At 37.6% G+C, this 19,743-nt stretch overlaps 1 protein-coding gene across 1 annotated transcript; it reads right to left on the bottom strand.

The window, feature by feature from the left end:
• Window positions 1-3,437: 3,437 nt before the first annotated feature.
• Window positions 3,438-4,574, bottom strand: LOC130831605 (derlin-2-like). The gene has a single exon (XM_057699872.1). The coding sequence runs from the start codon at window positions 4,551-4,553 to the stop codon at window positions 3,834-3,836; it is 720 nt and encodes a 239-aa protein (XP_057555855.1). The 5' UTR covers window positions 4,554-4,574; the 3' UTR covers window positions 3,438-3,833.
• Window positions 4,575-19,743: the final 15,169 nt, after the last annotated feature.

Raw genomic sequence — 19,743 nt, 5'->3', positions numbered from 1 at the left:
TTGTTAAAGACTCACTAACTGTGTTTATGAGGGTCTGTTTTTGGGCTCTCTGTTACGTTCCATTGAGCTTTCACCGTTACCGCACTGTCTTGATTACTGTAGCTGTATAGCAAATCTTACAGTCAAGTAGTGTCAGTCCTGCAATGTTGTTCTTCCCCTTCAATATTATGTTGACTACTCTGGGTCTTTTGCCTCTCCCTATAAACTTTAGAATCAGTTTGTCAATATCCACAAAATAACTTACTGGGATCTTGATTAGAATTGTATTGAATCTGTAGCTCAAGTTGGGAGAAACTGACATCTTGATAATATTGAGTCTTCCTGGCAATTCCCTGGCGGTCCAGTGTTTAAGACTCTGAGCTTTCACTGCCAAGGGCCTGGGTTCAATCCCTGGTTCAAACCCAGGCCATCTAAGATCCAACAGGTCATGTGGTGTGGCCAAAATAAAAAATATTGAGTGTTCCTATCTATGAATATGAAATATCTCTCCACTTATTAGTTTTTTGATTTCTTTCATCAGAGCTTTAATATAGTTTTCTTCATATAGATCTTGCACATTTTTTTTAGATCTACACCTAAGTAATTTAGGGGACGGGTGCCAATGTAAATGGTATTGTGTTTTTATTTCAAATTCCAGTTGTTTGTTGCTGGTATATAGGAAAGCAATTGACTTGTGTATATTAACCTTATGTTCTGCAACATTGCCATAATCACTTATTAGCTCCATGAGGTTTCTGGTTGATTCTTTCAGATTTTCTACATAGGTAATCCTGTCCTCTGTGAATAAAAACGATTTTATTTCTTACTTCCCAATATGTATACTTTTATTTCCTTTTCTTGTCTTTTTGCATTAGCTAGGACTTACAATAGAATGCTGAAAAAATGGTGAGAGGGAACATCCTTGCCTTGTTCCTGGTATTGGCAGGAAAGATTCTCTTTTCTCCCCATTAGGTTTAATGTCAGCTGTAGGTTTTTTGCAGATATTCTTTACCAAGTTGAGAAAGCCACCTTCCTAGTTTGTTGAGAGTTTTTATCATGAATGACTGTCGGATTTTGTCAAATGCTTCTTCTGTGTCTATTGATATGTGTATGTGATTGTTTTTCTTTAGCCTATTGATGTGATGGATTATGTTAATTGATTTTCAAATGTTGAATCAGCCTTGCATATCTGGGACAAGTCACACTTGGTTGTGGTGTGTAATTCTTTTTATACATTGTTGAATTTGATTTGCTAAAATTTTATCAAGGATTTTGCATCTATGTTCATTAGTGATATTGGTCTGCAGTTTTCTTTTCTTGTGATGTCTTTGTCTGGTTTTGGTATTGGGCCTTGCTGGCTTTGTAGATTGAGTTAAGAGGTATTTCTTCTGCTTCTATCTTCTGGAAGATATTGGAGAGAATTGGTTTAAATTCTTTCTTAAATATTTGGTAGATTTCAACAGTGAACACACCTGGGCCTGGTGCTTTCTCTATTGGAAGGTTATTATTAATTCAATATCCTTAATAGATATAGGCCTATTCAGATTGTCTATTTAGACTTTTTTTTTAAATAAATTATTTATTTTATTGGCTGTGCTGGGTCTTTTTTTGCTGTGCGCAGGCTTTCTTTAGTTGCAGTGAGTGGGGGCTACTCTTCGTTGTGGTGCGCGGGCTCCTCATTTCTGTGGCTTCTCTTGTTGTGGAGCATGGGGTCTAGGCGCGTGGGCCTTCAGTAGTTACAGCACATGGGCTCAATAGTTGTGGCGCATGGGCTTAGTTGCTCCGTGGCATGTGGGATCTTCCTGGAGCAGGGATCGAACCCGTGTCCCCTGCATTGGCAGGCGGATTCTTAACTACTGTGCCACCTAGGAAGTCCTGTTTAGACTTTTAAAAAACACAATCTTTTCTTGTCACTGATGTACTGAACATCTTTTAATGACCCCTCATTGCTCTTAGGATAAAGTCCCAAGCCCTTTAGACGGCCAGTGGTCTATATATAGATTTTGCCCTTTATTCCTCTACAGCTTCTGTCTCACAGTTACTTTCTAGATCCCAATTACATAGACTTTTTCAGTTCCTTGAAAGTTTAATCCTCAGTTGTTTTGCCCCTGGCCTTTCATCTGTCCATAATACCCTTCTCCCAGATTCCTTTACCTAGGTAATCAAATCTTTCAGATCTCTGCTACTTTCTTTGTGTGTCCCTTTCATACTGCCAACCAAAATGTAGTTAACTCTTTATTTTTGTTATTATTTGTTTAATGCTTATCTTCCCTACTAGTTTATAAGTTCAGTGAAGACTCTACTTGGCTTGATCACTCTTGCATCACCCTGAACTTGAAACAAATGGCCATCACATATTAGTCATGTAACAAATATTTGTTGAAAGAATAATTCTCACATTGTTTCTATGGAGCAGGTACTTACATTATCTTCCTCATATGGATGTGAAACTGAGGCATAGGGAGAATGGGCAAATGGCTTGGTTGCATTACCAGCAAATTAGATGGACAAGTTGAAAGCCAAATCCAGACTCTGGCCCCCATGTTTTCAAAAACTGTTCTAGAACTACCATATGACCCAGCAATTCCACTCCTAGGCGTATACCCTGAGAAAACCATAATCCAAAAAGAAACATGTACCACAGTGCTCATTGCAGCACTATTTACAATAGCCAGGACATGGAAGCAACCTAAATGCCCATCAACAGATGAATGAATAAAGAAGATGTGGCACATATATACAATGGAATAAAATGGGATGAAATTGAGTTATTTGTAGTGAGGTGGATGGACCTAGAATCTGTCATACAGAGTGAAGTAAGTCAGAAAGAGAAAAACAAATACTATATGCTAACTCATATATATGGAATCTAAAAACTGGTATTGATGAACCCAGTGACAAGGCAAGAATAAAGATGCAGATGTAGAGAACAGATTTGAGGACACGGAGGAGGGGTAGGGTGAAGAGGAATCTGGGACAAACTGAGAGAGTAGCATTGACATATATCCACTACCAAATGTAAAATAGATAGCTAGTGGGAAGCTGCTGCATAACACAAGGAGATCAACTCGACAGTGGCTGATGACTTAGAGGAGTGGGATAGGGAAGGTGGGAAGGAATTGTGGGAGGGAGGGGATATGGAGATATATGTATAAATACAGCTGATTCACTTTGTTGTACAGCAGAAACTGGCACAACAGTGTAAAGTAATTATACTCCAATAAAGAGCTTAAAAAACAAAGCAAAACAAAAAACCTGTTCTAGAACAGGACCCTTAGCCAGGGTTCCATAAAGATTCAGGATATACTGGCCCTCAGGGGATCCTTAAAATCATTAATTTCTTTATAAATTACTTTAGATAGGTGGATTTTGAGAAAATTAAGGGTCCCTAAATGTTATTCACTTCTTAAAATGCTCAGGTTCACAAATAATTTTTTTTTCTTCAGTGAGAGAGAGATGGAATTCAGTTTTATTTCATCCTTTCTGAAACTTCCATTTATACCATGGCCTCGTCTATCAAAGAGGAGGAGGAGGAGGAATAAACTCTGCCCGTCACCACAGAACTCAAGTACTCAGGTACTTGTTCCTTAGAGGCGGCAGGGTATTTGTTTCTCCAGTTTTTTTTTGGCTCCAAGAGATTACACTTTCAGTACCAGCGTAGTGAGGAACCACTGGCAAACTGCTGGAAATGTCTTCTGGATTGCTCAGTGTGTCATTTCATAAAGTGCTTCTGGAGTTAAAATCTTGTCAAGCTGCCAAAAGTGTCCACACTTTTGCAACACAAAGGATAAAAGAATCCCAATGGGCATGTCACTGAGTCCTCCCAGCTGGGTCTCATTATTGGCACTGCCGCTTTAGCCACCAAGGCGCTGGCCCTCACCCCAGGCGAAGCCTCCTGGCCTCTCTTCAGGTAGTGGATTGTAATTTGGATCTTCATCTGGTGTATCAAAAATAGGCTTCAGAATAGATGGTGTTTTCAAAATTCTTATTCCACCAGGTTGATTGGGAAATACATCTTCCAAGAAAAAATATATGTGTCCAACTGCAATACCCAAGAGGTCCACAATGATTGAGTTCCCCAACAACAAGGAAAAGCCCATGAGCACCCAGGGCAGAAAGGGGGCCTGGAAATTGAGAAGGCCGAAGAAGTTCATGCAGACATACGGGTTCCTTCGGCTCCACACATAGACAAGCATTATTGTAAAGGCCTGGCCCAAGAAAACTAAGCTCACAAACAAACCAAAAAGAGTCATTAAGAATCCACCAAAAAGGAACATAAATACAAAGTCTGCTGTCCGACCTCGGAAAGAGCCTTCTTCTAGCATTCGACAGTAACGATATAGAAAAATCATGTTAAATAAAAAATTGAATCCAACTGGCCCAAAAAATAAGAAATTGGTGATTAGCCTCCATATTTGAAAGTGTTTAAAGATTAATTCGGGATTGAAGTACAACTGAAAAGGTGTGATCAATTCCAAATGCACAGCAGCAGTGGTGAGGACACAGGCGGTGGTGTAGGCGCGGCTGACCGGTGGGATCTGCAGGTACTCCAGCTGGAGGCTCTGGTACGCCATCTTCCCCACCGCCGCCTGCTCCCCCCCCCCCCCATAAATAACTTTAAGAACCATTTTCATGGAGAATATTCTTAAAGATTCATCATTTGTTTTTCAACCTGTGTAGACAAGGCGTCTCAGTACTGTTCTTGGCACATAGGAAAAATAAAATCTAACTAAGAAATGTCATAATAATGGTTTTGACTTTTTGACAAGAGTAGTGCTGAAATCATTTATTTTTGTTTAAAAGTTAATCTTAAACGCTGCTTTAAGAGGGGGTGGATTTTCCTCTGAAATTTTTCAGTAGTGTTTCAAATTAACTGATGCTAACCAGCTATTTAAACCAAATAAAGAACCTCAAGAGGAGAGTTATTGAGGTTTTTTAAAAAAAAATCCTTTTTTTCACCATTTCATAAATAAGCGAGGCTTGGTGTTTGTTAGAAAGAACTGACATTTTATAGAGAGAGAGGTCAGAGAGAGCTATGTCTCCTCACTAGTTTAAGTGCATAAACATTTTAAGCAGTAATAATGAGTAATTAAGTAATTGCCTTGCAATGTTTAGACCCTGGTCTTTTTGTAAAATCTCCAGCAAAAGACTGGCTAGAAGGGGAATGGTTTGGTGATCACAGTTTTTAGACCAAACTCAGGCTCAAATCCCCTCAAGAATCAGGGAGTGCGCTATACGGAAATGGGTTCCTGGGTCTCTGGAAATGAGCCAAGACGTTGAGAGCTGATTTTCATCTCTCCTCCCAGATATGACTTTACTGATGGTCAAATTGCATCAAGAACCATTAGAGCCTTATATACATTAATGTCCTCTTAAAAGAAAAAGCATATACTGGGAGGGCTTGGTCTTTCAGAATGGAAATATAAAGCCCAGGCATAAAAGTTCTGCTGTGTGATGAGGGTTTGGTGATTTCCTAGTTCCAGCAGGTCATTACTTGTGCTGAGAACGTCCCCTGAAATTTGTCCCATTAGGGCAAAGCCAGACAGAGACATGCTGAATTAGCTCCTGCACTAAGTAGCCTTCCCTTTAAAATTCTGTAAGCTCGGCTAAATAAACCTGACCGTTTATAGAGAAACAGGTGTGTTTTCTCTTTCCACTGTAGGTAACCCACCCAAAACCCTGCAGAAGCCAAGTTTCAAAATGGGATCCCCTGTCTCTATTGCCTTCTCCTCTCTTCTGGCTGTTACTCAACAAGTATATACATAACTAGAGACAGAATTCAAAGTTGTATCACGTATACAGTTGTCCCCACCCCCCAATGCTTATCCACAGGGAATATGTTCCAAGACCTTCAGTGGATGGCAGAAACTGCAGACAATACCAAGCCATGTACATAGTGTTTTTTCCTACGTGTACATACCTATGATAAAGCTGCATTCATTAATGAGGTATAGTAAGAGAGTATCCGAATTGCCAGCAGCACTACTCTTGAGCTTTGGGGCCATTATTAAGTAAAATAAGGGTCATTTGGACACAAGTACTACCATACTGAGACAGTGTGTTTGATAACTGGACAGCGGCTACCAAGCGACTAATGGGCGGATGCTTTGGACAAAGGGACGATTCACGTCCCCAGCCGGATGGAGCAGGAGGGACACAGATCTCATCACGCTACTCAGAAAGGCATGCAATTGAAAACTCATGAATTGTTAACTTCTGGAATTTTTCATTTAATATTTTCAAACTGTGGTTCACCATGGGTAACAAACCACGGAAAGCGATACCACAGATAAGGGGTGGGGGTGGGGGGACTCTGGCATTCCTAAACTGGTCACAGAACCAGTCTCTTCCCTGTGGTCTCCTTGGGGCTATTATAATGGGAGTAAAAGGATTTGGAGAGAGAGTGTTTTCCCCAAGTTCCGTTTTGGGAATATATTTCTTCTTCAATCAAGAGAGCTTGGCTATAACGAAATTCATATCCAGTAGGAAGGAAGCAATTTACAGCGTATTTACATATGGTTAATATATATCTGTCTGTACTTTCTAGAGGTTGAAGTTCTGCAGTTGAAACTCTCAATGGTCTATTTGTATCAGGGCTTACAACCACGTGTATTATAGTTTAGAACCCAATATTTAATGAATAAAAATATTAGAAAGGCTTCAATAAGGGGGCTTTGATGGTTTCACAAATCCTCATACTTGAGGATAATTGGAGAAATCAGATGTAGGGTGAAAAATGCCAGTGTGGGCAGGAGGCAACATACTTCTGAGGAGCAGGAACCAGAGAACAGACCCCTGAAAATAGCAAAAATCTATCTGTATGCATGACTGGTGAGGCAAAGTTTTCTCCCAAGTGGATTCCTGCCATAACACTACAAAAAAAATTCATTAAATATTTAATATGTATAATGTTAAGGTAAGTGCTCAGCTGAACACAGCAAGAGGATTTGAAAAGAAAGCCAGGTATCTCAACACTTTGTAATTCATCACTAAAAGAACACCATGAATCATCCAAATTTTCATACATCTTTTGGGGGAGGGAAATTAATTTTTTAAATTATTATCATTGGTTCTCTAAAATGGGTTGTTGACTGTTGGATCAATCTCCTTGTTAGGCTTTTCCTTCTAAATAGGATTGTAGATTGGATATTTTGCTATACACAAGAAAATAAGACCCTGTTCAGAAATTTGTTTTCATAGTGGATTCAAAACACAATAGTAGCATTAAAGTTGCATAAAAACATCCTTGAGTTATCCCAAAGTGTACATTTTGTTTTGATATGCTTCTCTGTGTTATTGATACTTTCCCTGTATTTTATGGAATGAAACTGAGGAGAAATCATCTAAAACTTAAGCCACTGAGGGAAACACCTGTTAATATGAATATGTGGTGAAGGGAAACTATACATGTTAAATTGTCTTTAAAAATTGGATTACGTTTCAGTAACTGAGAAAGAATTCTCCAACACAGTTTGCATCACTTACAATATATTTTGAGGCATTAATCAGATGGGAATTTTTCTCTGCTTATACAAATTGTAAGTCTGATTTTATCCTTCATCACAACAGAATCTCTAGAGATATAGAAAAGGAGAAGCCACCTTATTAATTTGTTAGTAGAGGTTTATTATTACTTTCATGTTATACCTTTGCTTCAATGAGTTTTGCTGGCATCGTTCGTCTTGTATTCTTGTGATATTAAGGGCACTGAATGCAAGTAGAGTTCAGGGCAAGGGGAAAACCACATTCTGTGTCATGTACATCAAATAACACAAGCTATTGTCACAATATGTCAGGGCTTTGCTGCTTTGTCTCCTTGGGGACCCAGCTCAAGCCTTCGCACATCTGGAGACCCTTAGTGACATTTATAATTCTGCTTCTATTCTTACTGAGGTTACCCTCAAGTTTTTTTTTTTAAAGCTCTTTATTGTAATACAGTTGCTTTCCACTGTTGTGCCATTTTCTGCTGTACAACAAAGTGAATCAGATGCATTTATACATATATCCCCATATCCCCTCCCTCCCATGACTCCTTCCCATCCTCCCTATCCCACCCCTCTAAGTCATCACCCATCATCGAGCTGATCTCCCTGTGTTATGCAACAGCTTCCCACTAGCTATCCGTTTTAATATTGGTGGTATATATATGTCAATGCTACTCTCTCACATTGTCCCGGCTTCCCCTTCGCCCCCGCCCCGACCCCCTGCACCACCCCCCGCTGTGTCCTCAAGTCCATTCTCTATATCGGCATCTTTACTCTCAAGTTTTTAAATTAAAAAAATTGGGAGGGAGAAATAACTCCAAACTTGAAAGGTTGCAAAAGTAATACAGAAAACGCCTACATACCCTTCACCTAGATTCACCTGTTGTTTATTTACCCTTTTGCTTTATCATTTCTCCTTTGCTCCGCTCTTTGTTGTCGTTTTGTATTTTTCTCTGCTCTCTTCTCCTGTCTATGCATCAATGTACCTATATCCACCTATCTATCTATCATATATACATATATAATATATAGGCGCATAATTATTTTCCTGAAAAATTTGAGGGTAAATTACATACATGAGGATCCTTTACCCCCTAAGTACTTCGGCGATTAGGGATATTCACTTACGTAACTTCAGTCCAATTCTCAACTTCATAAATTTACATCGATAGGATATTTTTTATCTAATCTTCTGTCCAGATTCTAAGTTTGTCGTTCACCTAATAAGTCTGTTACAGCGTAATTGTTCCTTCTGATACAGAACCCGGTGTAGAGTCAGGTATTGTTTTTTGCTGTCATGATTCCTTAGTGCCCTTTATTCAGAGACAGCTCCTCAGCCTTTTTGACATTTGGAAGAATACACTCCCAACCCTACCTTTTTATTAACAGTTTATTCAGCTGTGGATAAATAAAAATACATTTATTATTTATTTTTATGATATTTCCTCATAACTAGAATGAGATTACACATTCTTGGCCAAAATACTGCATACTGTTCTTCTCAAGATATCACTCCTTAAGGTGGATGACGTTCGTCTGCCCATCATTGGTGCTATTAAGTGGTGAAGGGGTGGCCTGATTTCTCCTCTGTATAATAGCAGTTTGTTTTTCTCCCTCACAATTAATAAGTGGTCTGTGGAGAGCCGCTTTTTGATCAAGCAAATATCCTGCTCACCATCACAATTTCCTCCTAGCTTTAGCTTCCATGGATGGTCCTGACCTGACCCAGTCTTTCCTGTAATAGTTGCAAAGTGATGGTTTTCCAACCCCAGCCGCCCCTCCACAAGGACCCATCAGTTCTCAGCCTTCTGCTGTAAGCAAGAGCTCTTCCTTATCTGCTTATTATTGATATCAACTCAGAAAATTTATAACTCTTTATACATACTACCGAAGAAAAAGAATTTGAAAGTATAGCTATTCTTATTTTTCCCACCACCAACTGTTTCAAATCTTCACCATCAATTTCAATCATCCATCCCTCCTCTCACTCCAAGGTTATCTGGCTTCCCACTTACTCAAGGAAATTGGGAACATCAGCTGTGACTGACTCCGCCTCCCTTCTCTCACCTTGTACATAAAAATGTATTTATATCTACACCTGTTTTTGTCCACTTTTGAGTCACGATGGGTGAAGCAGCCTTCCTCATGATTAAAGCCAAATGCATTATCTGTGGTTATTTTTCTTCCTCTTTCCTCTTTTATTGGAAGTGTGTTGTATAGAATTAATCAAATTCTTTGGTTCATGAAATACTCTGCATTGGTCCACACTTGGTTTCTTTTTATCTTTTTATCTGTGTATCTCTCTATATGTTTTCCTTATCTTCCTTCCTTCTTTCCCTGCCTCCCTCTCTACTTCCTTCCTTCCCTATTATCTATTTATCTATCTATCTAATCTATATATTTAAAGTTATGAATTTCTGTGAATGAACAATCTCTTATTATAAGATGACCCACAGTATTGAATTAGGGCCCCTACAGTGACCTCATTAAACCTTAATTGCCTCTTTAACGGCCTTGTCTTCAAATACTGTCACATCCTAAGGCACTAGGAATTAAGACTTCAATATATGAGTTCTGGGGGTACACAATTCTCATTCCACTTAGCATCTCACATGAGCTTTTCAGCTTACCTCCCTGCTGACAGTCTGGTCTACCTGAAGTCCACCAGTGCCCCCAATGTTATCCAACTAAACTACAAACAGATGAGGAACAATTTGTATATTTTAAATACTCGCCGCTTTCTTCTATTCCCATCTGGTCTTCAGCTGTATCACTGGTGTCAGAACTGTGGTCTTGGTAGAGCAAGAAAGTGTTATCAGAAATGATGTCATCTGCACGCATTTTGACTATTGTGCACCAAATCCCTTTTCAACTTTATAGCTGACTACTTTCAAATTTGGTATGTGTTTTCTTTTGAGTGATTCTGCTGGTCACATATACAGTTAAAGGCAACTTCAACCCAACCTGTGGATTACTTTTCATTTCTTTTCTCATTCATGAATTAGTATGAGGATGCTAATTGCGCTAATATATGGTATGTTCACATGTCCTACACAGTTCAGTGAACAACCACGGAGCACTTGCTATGTCCCTAACATGCAGCATTCAAAGATGAGTAAGACTTGGTTCCTCTCCTCTAGGAACTGAAGTCTATGTGTGGATGCATATACATGAGAAAATAAAGTACAGTTTGGTATGATGAATGAAGATGATGTTTCAGCAACTTTTCTGGTAAAGCAGATGATTTAAAGAAAAATATGGTACGCCCAATTATAAGATTTTCACCCATCTCTTTTTTAAAATTTTTAAAAATTTTTTTATTTTATATTGAAGTATAGTTGATTTACAATGTTGTGTTAGTTTCAGGTGTACAGCAAAGTGATTTAGTTATGCCTATTCATATATCTATTCTTTTTCAGATTCTTTTCCCATATAGGTTATTGTAGAGTACTGAGTATAGTTCCCTGTGCTATACAGTAGGTCCTTGTTGATTATTTTATACATAATAGTGTGTATGTTAATCCCAATCTCCTAATTTATCGCCTCCCACAACTTTTCCCTTTGATAACCATAAGTTTGTTTTCTAAGTCTGTGAATCTATTTCTGTTTAAAGGAGTCTTTACTTAAAATCTCTTCCCATGTTATGTTATTTATTTATTCTCCCATAAAACATTGGAAAAAGCACTAAAGGACTGTGCCCTTTTGCTCCAAATTCCTGTACAAAATTCAGGGCAGACAACTACCGAAGCCCACGCGCCTAGAGCCCGTGCTCCACACCAGGAGAAGCCACGGAAATGAGGAACCCGTGCACCACAACAAAGCGTAGCCCCCACTCACCACAACTGAAAAGAAAGCCCACACACAGCAAAAAAGACCCAACACAGCCAATAAAATAAATAAATAAATAAATTTATAAAAAAAAAACCCAACAAACTCAGGGCAGGACCCTTAGACCTAGGAGCAAGCACGCAGCTTACATTTGCACATTGATGCTTTCTGTAAGATTATGTTTTCTTGGTCTTTTTTTTTTTGATATTTTGTCTTTTACCTATATCATTTTCTGTTTATTCTTCTTTTAAAATAGTTCCATAAATACATTAAAAAAATTAAACATACTTTCTCTTTCTTTTTTAATTTGTGAAAGCCACCACCAGCCACCCTTTTCTCATTCTTCACGTTTGAAGTCTTTTCTTTCATGATCTGTACTCTGTCTAATCAGAATTAACTCCCTTGATCATTGATGTTCATATAACTCTAGCTGAAAATCTTTTTCTTCTTTCCGTAAATTCTCTACACTAAAAAGCATCTGATACTAGAAAATAATTACTTTTCTCATTGTCATTGGCATTACTCCTTCCTTTGTGTAATTTTCTTAACATTTTCTGATATCTTTAAAGCAAGTAGAGGTTTCATCATTTTTCATTTCATTTCAAGAATTTCTTCACCTTTATTGATGCCAAATTTTCTTTCTTCTGAGAAAGTAATTCCAATTTTGAACAGTTCGATCATATTTTATTTCACACTTTTATTAGTTCTTATAAATAAATCTTGTCTCATTTACTGAATCATTTTCTTTTTTCTTTTTCTTTTTTTAAAAAATAATTTTAGGCTGTAGTTTAAATAAGAATACTTTGGAATCTCTAAGTGTTTAATTTCTTTAAATCAAGATCACTAATAGTTATTTCCTCCAATTTACAATGTACTCACATTCTGAGAATTTTTGTCTTTCAGATGCCCAATTTTTGGAAAGGTAAACATAAAAACACACCCTTATGTAGGGGACTTTTCCTCTCTTGACTGGTATGAAAGTTTCAATCAGTGTATTTATCAACATTGTATTTCATATTATTTAAAAATAAATTTAGTTTGTCTTCACTCAAAAATATGCTTGCACAGGTGCACAGTTTACACAGTAGATTCCTGCTTTGTGTTGTGTCTCTCACAGCATATTTATGTATTTCCATGGCACGCTCTAATGTCTCTCTCTCTTTCCTCCAGTGGCTTTTCTCATTCTTGCTCGCCCTTTTTGGTCCCTGCGGTTGTAGAGCACGAATTCTTCTGGGAATAGAGATTCTGTCCTCTTATAAATTCTCTGAACTCCTTCCCCACTATGTTTGCTTTCTTTTCCTCTGTAAACTTCAAGCAAAACTGACTCTTCTAAAGTGACTTTTTCCCACATGATTTTCTTGTATAAGAACAAGATTCTCCCCAATGAATTCTGCCTGGGTCAGATTTAGCTTTAAGGGCTTCATTTTCCCCTTTCCCTCCTTTCTCCCATCTTTCAGCTGTTGAATAAGAAACATCAGATTTCTCTTTCCTGAAGATTTTGCCTGCTGTCATTTTCTCATAGAACTCCCGATAGCTTTACCGTCATCTCTTTGATCAGGTGCAATAAATAGAAGAAATCAAAACCTAGAATCTGGCAAGAGGCAGAACTAAACTTGAGAACCATACCCCACCTACACTGAGTAGCCAAGTAAACTTGGGAAAATTACCTAACCTCCCTAAGCCTCAGCTTCCTCATCTGAATAATGGATATATGATGGTAGCATCAAACCTTTTAAGAATTTTTTAAGTGATAGATGGTAGGATACTTAGCATAATTCTTTGCAAATGGTAAGCATTAAATATATACTAATGATATTTTAATTCCACATGCATTACTTTTCCTTTCGTTCTGAACTTTCAAGACGTCTTTGCTGTACCGAGTAACACTGTGATTTATATTGCTATACATTAGTAATTTTTAAATGACAATTTCTTCTTTTCATACAGTATAGTATCTATTTTCTCCACAGTAGAATGCTTTTTTCTTGTCTAAATTTTAACCAGAAGTGATTTCTCAAGCCGTGTCTGTAGTAGGTTTTTGACTGTTAGGTGAATTTCAATTCTTCTTTCATCCTAATTGAAGGTGCTTAGGATGTGGCAAAGCCAATACTTCCAGTGCTCTAGTTCTATTTTAAACTTCTAGTAATCTATCCACACACCAAGCCAATGTGCTGAATTTACTGGAACTGATCATTTGTCATGATGGAGTTTATGGGAGGGTACAGTACTGCCTACAGCCAGTACCTCAATTTGGACAATCTTTAACATTGACCTGAACTTGAAATCAACACTAACACTTTCTTGTAGTCCTTTTTCACTTCTGGCAGAGAGTTTAATGTTCACTTAGTAAATAAACATCTTAGGAATATATTCTATAATGTTGCTTCCAGAAATGACAGAGTTCACAAAAGAAATACCATGGAGGCTTCTCAAAGCACACTCATTGAAAGAATATTGAATTATGTCATCTCCCTCCCTTTAACCTATTTTCATCCTACTTACATGAGGAATATGAAATAGTTCAGAGTCTTCCAAAACATCACACAAATATTCCCTGAAATTGACTGCAGACCGTGAATGCAATCTATCCATAAAGTTGGCAAGTCCAATAACTATTCTCAGACTCGGATGGAACTTTCAAATGGTCAGTGATAATTCGGCTTTAAAGAGCATAGTCAGTAACAATGAGACGCCATTTTTTGGTTGTTGTTTGAAGCCTTGTGTTAAGATAGCTAATCTCCAAACTGCCATCTGTATCCAATGAACCTGTGACTCTCCTAGGCATCTGTTTTGCATCCTCTGGTATTATTTGCAAGTTTTTTTTTTTCTTCAAATTTCAAAATATGTATTCTTTTAGCTGAAAAATTCATCAGGATACTGCCACAAGTGATCACAGTATACAATACAACATCCAACATATTTTTTAAAGCTTCTTTTCAGATATCACCTTCCTATAGAAAGAAAAATGACTAGAGGAAAACTAATGGTGTTCAGAAATAACATATACAGTCTTATTGGAAAATATTAAAGGTCATTAGATTTCATTGAAAAGGACTTGTGGATATTTATGTATCTATTTTATCTTACCTTTCCCCACACCCAAGTCATGATTAATTTCTGATAGTTTTGTGCACATATTTTAATATTACCTGAAGCAAAATTAAAATTTACCTCTATTACACCAAAAAGTTTTGTCCTTATTTTGAAGAAGTAAGCTTTCAGGTGTCTGAGAAAAAATAGATGTAATTTGAGAAAAGGACCCATTTTATCTTCACTCGATATTTTTTCAGCACTGACACATCAAAAATGAATGTCACAAGAGCGAATATTAGGCAAAATCAGTTCATAAAAGCAAATAGTTAAATTATATGTAGTGGATATGACCAAAATATTATATTCATTGTAAGACTAAATTTCGTGAAAGTCACTTTGTAAATTCTAAGTTAATATTGTTTTCATTACTTTAAGAAAGTATTTCTTGGAGACTCTCTTTGTCCATCAAGGAACCATGGTAACTTCACATTGCGATTGGCTTAAAAAATCTATTTCAAAGAAAATAAATTACTCAAGAACTATTAAATTTTTAGCTTAATAAATAGAAGGTAAAGTCTTTAAAGTACTTTGGGGGACTTCCCTGGTGGCGCAGTGGTTAAGAATCTGCCTGCCAATGCAGGGGACACAGGTTCGAGCCCTGGTCCGGGAAGATCCCGTATGCCGCGGAGCAACCAAGCCCATGAACCACAACTACCGAGCTCTAGAGCCCACAAGCCACAATGAATGAGCCTGCACGCCACAATTACTGAAGCCCGCATGCTGCAGCTACTGAAGCCTGTGGGCCTGGAGCCCGGCTCCACAACAAGAGAAGCCAGCACACTGAGAAACCTGTGTACCTCAACCAAGAGTAACCTGCGCGTAGCAACAAAGACCCAATACAGTCAATAATAATAATTATGATAAATAAAAAAAAATAAAGTACTTTGGTCTAATTCCACAGGCATGGCCACGGTGGGGAAAAGCAAAGGATAGGAAAATATATAATGAAAATATAATAATTATGGACTCAAACAAAACAAAGTTCAGTATGTTGTTATGCTTTTAAACAAAAGGAAAACACATTTTAAATTACTGTAACCTTAGGAAGAAAGCCTTTCTAAAAGGCTCTGTGCATTGTACCATATCCCCATTTATACAGGATCAAAGTTATATGAAGAGGTTAACAGAGCATATCAGGGCAAAGGCTGGTGGAGGCCAAAACATCCATATTTTTTGAGCAGTAGAACAACTTTTATTCTTAGGACAGTGGAGGTAAAAATAGATCACCTCACCATCCTCAGAATTAATTGAATCAAACCAATCCCTTCCTACTTTCCACCTTTCTCCTGTAAGAGACATTCTAATTTTATCTCAAAATAGTTTCTCTCTGTAGTCATCTCTGTCCTTTTAATGCCATTTCGTTCACAAAGCAATGCTAACTCTTCCCCTGTTATACACGCTAACCAGAGAATCTCCAGTGCAGATGTTTGCAGCTGATCACGGAGAAGCTGTTTGCAAATGGAGTCGGTCTATATCATTCATTCGATTCATGTTTCCTGAATGTCTACTATGTACCAGGGGCTATTCAGCAGATACACAGGTGAACATGACAGTTTCTGCTTTCATGTATAAATTGCAGTATAAACAGGTACAGAAACACAGAGGGGGAAGGAGGGCCTGGGTGAAGGGAGGGCCACACAGCACACTCCACTGACCTAGAAATGTCCGCATAAATCTGTTCTGAGGGCCTAGGAATATAGCATGTGATTCTGTATTGGGGGGAAAGTTTTGAATTAAGAGCTATTTGCAATTTCTTTGGACTAGGCTGTGTATCTCAAAATTGGCATAGGAGAGGCACAGGCCCCTGGGCCCCAGGTAGGTACCAGAATAACAACATGGTGCATGGCCAAGGCAACAAGGGATTGATTCAGGTTGTTCAAGTGGAGAGAGAAACAGATCAATCGATACCTCTGCCCCTGCACTAAAAAGGAGACATAGATTTATCTTATGGGTTAAAGATCATGGACTAATTTCCTGGTTTATATTTATAGAACTGCCATTTGTACCTTTAGACCTCGGAGGCAGTATTTACTTGCATCTCAATTTAAATGATCAACAAGTAAGTGGCAAACCTGCCTCAACCTCAAAGACATCCCCCTAACCCCCCAGCTATAACTAAACTTCCTTGGGCCTTGGCGGGCAGTGTGGGTCAGGTGATTAAGAAGTCTTTCAATCTGCAGTTGGAGGAGGTTGGATGGTCTCAGAGGTGAGAGATAAGGATGTAAAGTGTCCTTAAAAGAGGCCACGGAATTCCTGCAGGCACGCCAGCTTTGAGGAAGAGCTGTTGGTGATTGAGAGTTGAAGGAGCTATAGTTGGAAGTCTGGGAAGGCTAGAAAGCAGCGTTTAAAACTGTGGGCTTCAGAATTCTAGTTCAAAACCAAATGTTCAGAGAAAAAAGGGAAATGTTCCACGGTTGTAGTGAATCATCCAACAAGATGTGGTGCAGGTTGGCGTGTCAAATTGGTAACACCTGAATCTAGTTAGTGTCATGTAATTGACGACCAGGCATTATTGAACAAACCTGGACTCCACCACAAACTTGAGGGCGTCTAGCTTCTTGCTTTGGTGAACAGAAGTAGAGGAGTGAAGGAGAGAGACACACAACCTTGGGACAAACTAGAGCTCAGAGAACAAGGCTCACAGTTGGGACTTCCCTGGTGGTACAGTGGTTAGGACACAGTGTTTTCACTGCAGGGGCATGTGTTTGCTCCCTGGTCTTGGAACTAAGATCCCGTAAGTGGCTCGGCTCCGCCCAAAGGGAAAAAAAAAAAAAAAAGACTCAAAACTTCAGAAGGAACTTGAAAGGCTGGAAATGAGATGAGTGGCCTCAGCTTTCTGATGTCAGACACGGGTCAGCCTTGAAGCCAGTGAGAGGTGAGTGAAGACAGCCTTTATCTGGCACTTTTAACTTTAAAATTTTTTCCTAGACTCACGTATTATATTTTCTTTGTGTATTCTTTCATTTCTCGTATGCTTAGGCAAAGAGTTTCTTCGCCCGTCTAAACATCAGTTAAAATCAATTTTTTCACTTTTTCTTTTTTACATTTAACTCTTTATGTTAGAGCATAAAGGGAGGCTTGCATTTGATGATTATTCTTCCCAACGACCAGTTTCCCTCAAAATTCTTTTTGAATAATCTAGCCCCACTGTTTTGTGATAGTCCTTTTTTATCTCACATCCTATTACTGTCTGTAACATCCCATTACTAGGCTATGTTTCAGTATATCTACCCTGTCTCATTCTTAAGCCATGTTTTGTGTCAATTCCACACTATTTTATTTATGGTAGTTTTATATGTTTTATGTTCTGTGGGTAACTTACTATCATAACATTTCTGTTTGAGACTTTTAAAAACTATTATTATACTTATTCTTCTAAAGAAACTTTAAAATAATTTTTGTCAAGGCCACAAAAATATGGTGTTTGAAGTAAACTTTTGAATTTTGGAAAATATTGACTTTTCAATACTATTTAATACTTCTGAGTTAAAAAAATGTGTATCTTAACATATTTGATCTCCCTTTGTGTCTTCCAATTAAGTTCTATAGCTTTTCTTAGGAATTGCAAACTTGCTAATTCTAGATATTTCATGTAGAGTTTTTTCTTTTTTTTTTGCTTTCATGAATGAAAAATACTTCTTTTGTTTTATCTTCTACTTTTTGGTTATTGATATAGGAGATATCTAGTGATTATGGCATTATATACAACAACTTACTAAACTAGTTATTTTTTAAAGTTTTTAAATTGTAAATAATGCTGCATTGAACATTGGGGTTCGTGTGTCTTTTCAAATTAGCATTTTCATTTTCTTCGAATATATGCCCAGGAGTGGAATTGCTGGATCCTACAGTAGTTCTATTTTTAGTGTTTTGAGAAACCTCCATACTATTTTCCATGGTGGCTGCACCAATTTACATTCGCACCAAGAGTGCACAGGGTTCCCTTTTCTCCACGTCCTTGCCAACTTTGTTATGTGTAGACTCTAATGATAGCCATTCTGACAGGTGAGAGGTGATAACTCACTGTGGTTTCGATTTGCATTTCTCTAATGATTAGCAATGCTGAGCGTCTTTTCATGTGCCTGTTGGCCACTGTATGTTTTTTTTTGAAAAAATGACTATTCCAAGTCTTTTGCCCATTTTTTAATTGGGTTGTTTGGGTTTTTTTGATGTTGAGTTGTATGAACTCTTTGTATATTTTGGTTATTAACCCCTTATCAGTCATATCATCGCAAATACTTTCTCCCTTTCAGTAGGTTGTCTCTATTTTGTTGATAGTTTCCTTTGGCGTGCAAAAGCTTGTAGGTTTAATTAGGTCCCATTTGTTTATTTTTGTTTTTATTTCCATTACTCTAGGAGGTGGGTCAAAAAAGACCTTGCTGTGATGTATATCAAAGAGTGTTCTTATGTTTTCCTCTAGGAGTTTTATGGTTTCGGGTCTTACATTTAGGTCTTTGATCTGTTTTGAATTTATTTTTGTGTATGGTATGAGGAAATGTTCTAATTCTTTTTAATAATACATAACCATATATTAAACAAATAGCCATCATTTATCTCCATGTAATTAGTGAGAATTTTTGCATATTTTGGCATATTTGGCCAATTTTCATTTTTAGTGTTCTGTGATATGGCTAGTGTTTGTTTATTACTATAACATAGGTGGAAACAAAATTGTAAAATTGACAATTAAATTTACAGACTGTATTCGGTGGAAAATTGAAATCCTAGTTGTATTTAGTTTGGCTCATTTTTAAAAAAAATTTTATTGGCGTATAGTTGATTTACAGTGTTGTGTTAGTTTCAGGGGTTCAGCAAAGTGAATCAGTTATACATATACAAATATCCACTCTTTTTATAGAATCTTTTCCCATATAGGACATTACAGAGTATTGAGTAGAGTTCCCTGTGCTGGCTCATTTTTTTAAAACCAGAATTTTGTTTCTTTTTCTTAATAATACATTTTGGTGTCACTGGCACTCAGGATTTCTGTCCAAGAACCAATAAACACAATGACCGTGCTTTTTATTGAATTGAAGTACATTTTTACCTGTTATGATCAATAAATTTCATCCAAATGAATCACTGAAAATTTTGTGAAGTGTTTCATAAACGGTAACTGTAGTGATAGTTCAGCTTGCAACATGCGAAGTGAAAGCTGAAGGAAATTCATAAGATGACTTTTAACTCTGTATATTTAAGATGGGGTGCTTAAATATAAAGTTCTGTTTCTTAAGATGTACTCCAAAAGTGGGTTCAGGGTTAGCTTTGGTACAGATTAATGGAGAGGTCAGCCAGTCAATAGCAAACTTGTAATAAGTGGTTCATCTGTGCTTAGTGCATCCTACATTCTGAGGAGGTT

The sequence above is a fragment of the Hippopotamus amphibius genome, chromosome 11, assembly GCF_030028045.1.
Source record: "Hippopotamus amphibius kiboko isolate mHipAmp2 chromosome 11, mHipAmp2.hap2, whole genome shotgun sequence".
Lineage (NCBI taxonomy): Eukaryota > Metazoa > Chordata > Mammalia > Artiodactyla > Hippopotamidae > Hippopotamus > Hippopotamus amphibius.
This window is presented reverse-complemented; position numbering and strand designations above follow the sequence as displayed.